Raw genomic sequence first — 6,572 nt, forward strand, 5'->3', positions numbered from 1 at the left:
GTTTCCAGGCTGAGCCGCTGGGAAAAAATGCTCCACTTCCCTGGTGAGAGGGAACACACTCTGCCCTGAGCGAGGAGGAGGAGGAGGAGGAGGAGGAGGAGGAGGAGGAGGAGGAGGACCAGGACACTCCCTCCTCACTGGTCCAACGTGTTCAGTCGGCCCTGACAAAGGTGTGGCCACAGACAGAAACAACATGCTACTTTAATATTTACCCTTAAAGGTGATTCTTTTACACGTATGTGATGTGAATGACTTTTTTACAATAGTACTTTTAAGTAAAAGTACTTATTATTAAGACATTTACTGAACTGAAGTATCATTTTCTGATATAAAAGTACACTTCAGTTTTAGTAAGTAAGGAGTTTGTGCTGCTAATCTCTCTGTGTCCTTGATCAAAGACACTTAATCCCATGTTTCAGCGTGTGTGAATGGGTGTGAATAACACTTCATCAAGACATAGACACTCTCTCTCTATATATATATATAAATACAGACCATAATACCAAGTCTTCATCTTCTGATTGCATTTGCTAGCAATGAGTAACAAAGAGTAAAAGTACACAATTTATGCACCATAAACATGTGTTTATAATTTCATATAGGTAAAAAGGGACTTTTATTTTGAAATATGGATGTTTTTATTGATGGAATATCAAGATTTAAGAAATATGTGAATAAAATGGTCCAGTTATCAACACACAGAGACATAATGTTAGTCAGTTTTTGCAGATTATGCAGAATTCAATAAATAAACTAAAAAAAAAAAGAATCGAAATTAACATGAAATGTTTCAAATTAAAATTTATTTTACTAAAAACATCTAGAATATATGTAAAAATACATAAATAATGATTATATGAAGAGCACATGTGTGTTTTTCATGGACTCTCACTGTTGATTATTGTCTGGATATTTGCTGCCCCCGTGTGGCCACTTTTTATATCGACATGAAGCAGCAGAGATGATGGTTGAATGTTATTGTTTTGTTGTTTCTCTTTCTGTTGTTTGTTTGTTTGTTTCTGATCCGACTGACCTGGTTAAATAAAGGTCAAATAAAAAAATAACTAAGTCACCAGTCAAGACGGCTTGGAACCAGAGGGTCGCTGGTTTAAATCCCAGGACATGGCAAGGGCTGGAGTTCCCCTGAGCAAGGCACCAAGTCCCCAAGGTAATGTTTACGTTTCTGCTGTTTATGTTGCCCACGTTTTAGTTGCTGCCGTATTTATTGTCCATGTTTTAGTTGCTACTGTTTTTGTTATCCATGTTTTAGTTGCGGCCATATTTGTTGCCCACGTTTTAGTTGCTAATATTTTTGTTGTCCACGTTTTAGTTGCTGCTGTTTTTGTTGTCCACGTTTTAGTTGCTGCTGTGTTCCTACTGTTTTTGTTGTCCACGTTTTAGTTGCTGCCGTATTTATTGTCCATGTTTTAGTTTCTGCTGTTTTTGTTGTCCATGTTTTAGTTGCGGCCATATTTGTTGCCCACATTTTAGTTGCTAATATTTTTGTTTTTCACGTTTTAGTTGCTACTGTTTTTGTTGTCCACGTTTTAGTTACTGCTGTATTTGTTGTCCACGTTTTAGTTGCTACTGTTTTTGTTGTCCACGTTTTAGTTGCTGCTGAGTTGCTACTGTTTTTGTTGTCCACGTTTTAGTTACTGCTGTATTTGTTGTCCACGTTTTAGTTGCTGCTGTTTTTCTTGTCCATGTTTTAGTTGCTACAGTTTTTGTTGTCCATGTTTTAGTTGCTGCTGAGTTGCTATTGTTTTTGTTGTCCACGTTTTAGTTGCTACTGTTTTTGTAGTCCACGTTTTAGTTGCTACTGTTTTTGTTGTCCACGTTTTAGTTGCTACTGTTTTTGTTGTCCACGTTTTAGTTGCTACTGTTTTTGTTGTCCACGTTTTAGTTGCTACTGTTTTTGCTGTCCAGGTTTTAGTTGCTACTGTTTTTGTTGTCCACGTTTTAGTTGCTACTGTTTTTGTTGTCCACGTTTTAGTTGCTGCTGAGTTGCTACTATTTTTGTTGTCCACGTTTTAGTTGCTCTTGTTTTGTTGTCCACGTTTTAGTTACTGCTGTATTTATTGTCCATGTTTTAGTTGCTGCTGCTTTTCTTCTCCACGTTTTAGTTGCTGCTGATTTTGCGTTGTTTTTTTTTTTAATCTCAAAAAAAAACATCTGTGCAGGGAAAATAAATCGCTGTTGAAGCGTCCAGCGTCTCTTTTGTCCGCCAATGAGAGGAGGATGCGGAAGGATACGCAGTGACGTCACCACCTGGAGGCTCCTCCACGGAGACGTGAGGTGAGAGAGAGAGAGAGAGAGCGAGCATCAGTCAGTGCAGCAGTCCTCAGCAGCAGCAGCAGCATCATGGCTCCAATCGGATTAAAGGCGGTGGTCGGAGAAAGTAAGGAAATATAATCTGATCATTTATTCCAACATCATGTTCTTAATTTACTGTGCATGCACGCGCGCACGCGCACACACACTAGCGCGCGCGGGTGTGCGTGCGTGTGTGTGCGTGGTGCAGGATGCGGATGAGTGAGTGAATCTGAATGTTGAAGATGATGATGATGATGATGAAGATGATGCTGCGTTTGCTTCAATGTAAGAAGAAGAAGAAGAAGAAGAAAAAAATCACGCAGACTGGTGCGTGTGCGTGTGTGTGTGTGTGTGTGCGGGCTACTGCGGTGCGGATGCGCAGTGAGAAGCTGCGGTGATGCAGCAGCGGCTGCGGGCCCGCACACACACACACACACACCTTTACATTCACATTATCTGCGTTTTAATCCAGCAGGACTGTTTCTACAGTAGACTTTAATCTCATCCAGTCACGTGATCTGTCGCCGGTATCGATTGTGAAGTGATCGGAGGTGATCAGGTTCTGTGAAGCTGAGGCTGGAGCTGAGCCTCGCCCCCATGATGGAGCCTGAAAACAGCCTCCTCCTCCTCCTCCTCCTCCTCCTCCTCTTCCTCTTCCTCCTTCACATTCATGGCGGATTAATGCGTCCACACGTTCTTAAAGTTTAACAATAATCTGCATAATCTGAGGTTAAAGGCCCTTCATCATCATCATCATCATCATCTTCAATCATCAATCATGTGCTTTTGTGTGTGTGTGTGTGTGTGTGTGTGAGGACACTGCAGTTCACCATCTGATTTTGTCATTGGCTGATGCTCCAGTCAGCAGTGTGTGTGTGTGTGTGTGTGTGTGTTTCATGTATTACTCATGTAGTGGGGACCTTAATCTGTTCACACAGTCACATGACGGAGACTCGTCCTCCTTATGTGGACAAAAATCCCCTCCAGGAAATGAATGTAAACGTCAATGTAGTGTCCTCTGAAGTCATGGAAACCAGACTGTGTGTGTTTGTGAGTGTGTGTGTGTGTGCGTGTGTGTCCGGTCACTGCAGGCCTGAACATTGGGGTGGAGGGGGGGGGGGCATCATTCATACTGGTCAAAACCAGTTAAATGTTGCGCTTTAATGTGTTTAAATCAACATTCACTCACCGTTCAGGCATATTTAGCAACGCTAGCATCTTTTAATTCTCCGGTTTCTGACCCGATTAGCGTCAGTTGGAAAGTAAAAACCCGGGTGAACTCGTTCATTTTCTTCTTCATTTGTTTTTTGCCACCTTTTCCTGATCTGTACTGAAAACCAAATTTGTATGTTGCGGCCACTTCCTGCCAAAAAACCCAGTTAAACTTAACAGCTAACCCCCGAAAACAGGACGTAGCTTTAGTGTCCTTAGCTGTTAGCAGAGTCGTTAGCGTAATGTTTGTAGTCATCGTTACTTTTTGAAACTGGGGACTTCGCTAACGGTTGAATATAAGAGAACGCGAAGCAAATGGTGCGAAATAGTTCCGATTAATTTAGTTTTAGTCACGTGAAGACGTTTGTACTTTGCACATTTTGTAACTACGCGTTTCTGTTAGCACCGTGAGAGTCGGCGTCAGTCAAACGTTTCTACGTTCCGTACCAGTAGGTGGCGCTAGTGACTAGTGAGCGCTAAGGATGTTTGCATTTAAAATCGAGAACTAGCAGAGGCGTTTGTGCATGTGTGTGTGTGTGTGTGTGTGAATATATGCTATAACTATAAAAACGACTTAAGTTGGTAACGTGGGAAAAAGATCGCAGAAATAGCCAAAAACGTCAAAATGTTTCCGTGAGCCGTAAAACAAAAACGGTTTCTAACGAAGAAAATAGTATGCGATAATAACGATAATGATAATAATAATAATAAAAATAATAATAATAAATAATAATGCTGACTCAGCATTCACACGAACACTTTGCAATTTGCTAATTGCGTTAGCGTCAAACTGCGACGACGACGATGATTTATTGTTTGGCTCCGTGAAGCAGGTTTCTGTTATAAAGCATGACTCAGCAGTTTTTTTTTTTGTTTTTTTTACCTGCTGTGACGGGATTGTGGACCAGGATCCACTTCAGATCAGAACGATCCGGTTTTTGTTTTACATCTCACCAGCGACGTGCTCCTGAACCTTCACGTGTCATAAATCACAACAGGTTCATTGGTGCGTCACATTTATACTGACCCCCCCAACCCCCACACTCTTATCTCACACACACACACACACACACACACACACACACACACACACACACACACACACACACACACACACACACACACACACACACACACACACACACACACACACACACACTCGTATTTCAATCCATTTTACGACTTGCATTCATTTGGACGACCTGACCCAGGGCCGTATCTCTAAACATAACCACTATTGAACGCTTAGCTCTAAGCTGAACCATGTTCTTCAGAGTTGAGGTTCTACCTCATTAGGACCAGGTTTTTGGTCTCCATGAGGACCTCACACACACACACAAACACACACACACACACACACACTGAGAGATATGAGATGTTATAAATCTGCTCTGAACTCTTAAAAAGGTTCTAAAGGTCGATTCACACACGGCGTCAACACAAATTATTTATTATATTCCCACAGAACGTGAGAAACTCATCAAGCAGCGACAAATCATAACAAGCTATGCTAATATCCCATATGGTGCTTTTTCCTTGCCTCTGATTGGTCAGCGAGTGTCGTCACTGAAGCTAACGATGCTAACGAACTGTAGATTAAAGTTAAAACGACTTAAAAATCCTTTCAAAACCGTGACGTTAATCTCCAACATTTAGCAAAATGTCAATATTAAGCAGAGGAGTAATTTAGCGACAGCACTGCTGTAAGCTAACGATCGACCGTGAGCTAAATCACGACCACGTTCTGCGGTATTTCAGTGCCGTCCTTTTTAAATCGTAAAGTCAATAGTTTTTGTGTTTGTGTCGCTCATAAAACCACGTTACGCAAACACGCAAACTATAAAACCACGCTGTGATAATTACGATGAAGTAAACTAGCTAGAAGCTAGAACTGTATCATGGAAAATCACCACTGTTGAATTAAAGCAACGCTAACGTGCTAGTCCCTGTTTTGTTAGCATTCACGTCTACTTAACTGCTTTGTTGTCGCGTTCCTGATGCTAAATGTAGACATTGGTTCTGTTCATATTTACTAAAGGCAAACCTCTATAACTATACATATAAATAGTGAGTAAAAGTCATGTGCAGACATTTAGGCTAATTATAAGTCACATTCCTCGCAGTTTCTCAGTATCTCGGTGCATCAGCAGCTTCATATTCATGCTAGTCTTAATACAGAGCGCTAGCTAGCAAACCTTAGCGGAGAATCGTGCAGCTTGTGTATGCTAGGGGGAAAAATGAGCATTATCAGTCTATTTACAAACCAGTTTTTATAAAACACATGAAATATGTGATACAGGAAAATAAACAACTGAAGCTTCGTGTTTTTTTCTACTGCTACTCACTTTGTTAGCCTATAGCTAACATCTCCTCCAGCCACCAAAACGGGAAATGTGGCGTTAAAAGCTACACTTTTTGTGATCAGTGCGATTTAATCTCGAAAACATATAATAATTTACTGTTATAATTGTTTGTATGAAGCTGTTGCTGTTTTTTTTAGGGCTGGAGGAACAAAAACTACAGGAAATTGATATGTATTTCAACATATTTTGTCATTTATTAATCTTTAAACAAGTGGAATCATTGACTTTAAAAAGAAAAATACATTACTGTTTAACACATTATATACAAATCAGGTAGGAATGATCATTTTTGTTTATAAAGGTGCCATATGTAAGAATGTGGCCAAAAACGGTTACTACATTCAAATTCAAAATACCAAGGTCTTTTTAGGTTTCGTTTTCTGACGTAACTGGCAACCCGTGGTTGCTCGGCAGCTGAGACTCTACTGACCGCAATGATTGGTAGACGGCGGTAGGTGGCGCCACATGACGCCAAAACATGATTTCAAAACATAAACATGATTTGCAGTCTGCAAAATATTTTTTTTAAATGCGAATATTTTGTCTGTACTGTTGTTGTTGGTGAGTTCAGTTTGTTATATGAATATTATTCCTGAGTCTCTGTGACATATTAGGAGGATTTTATGGCCAGTTTAAATTGAGATTTATTACATAATGCACCTTTAAATAATTCCGTCTTTCCTT

General features: G+C 40.3%; 1 protein-coding gene across 1 annotated transcript in view; it reads left to right on the forward strand.

Annotated features, from left to right (window-relative positions):
- Positions 1-2,361: 2,361 nt before the first annotated feature.
- stxbp1a (syntaxin binding protein 1a) overlaps positions 2,362-6,572 on the forward strand; it is a gene marked incomplete at both ends in the record, with an annotated part of 22,852 nt that continues 18,641 nt past the window's right edge. The window contains one exon of the mRNA XM_083886450.1: positions 2,362-2,398. Coding sequence (XP_083742576.1) covers positions 2,362-2,398 — 37 coding nt within the window. The remainder of the gene's footprint in view (positions 2,399-6,572) is intronic.

This window comes from Microchirus variegatus (assembly GCF_963457635.1).
Source record: "Microchirus variegatus genome assembly, chromosome: 1".
NCBI classification, from domain to species: Eukaryota; Metazoa; Chordata; class Actinopteri; order Pleuronectiformes; family Soleidae; genus Microchirus; species Microchirus variegatus.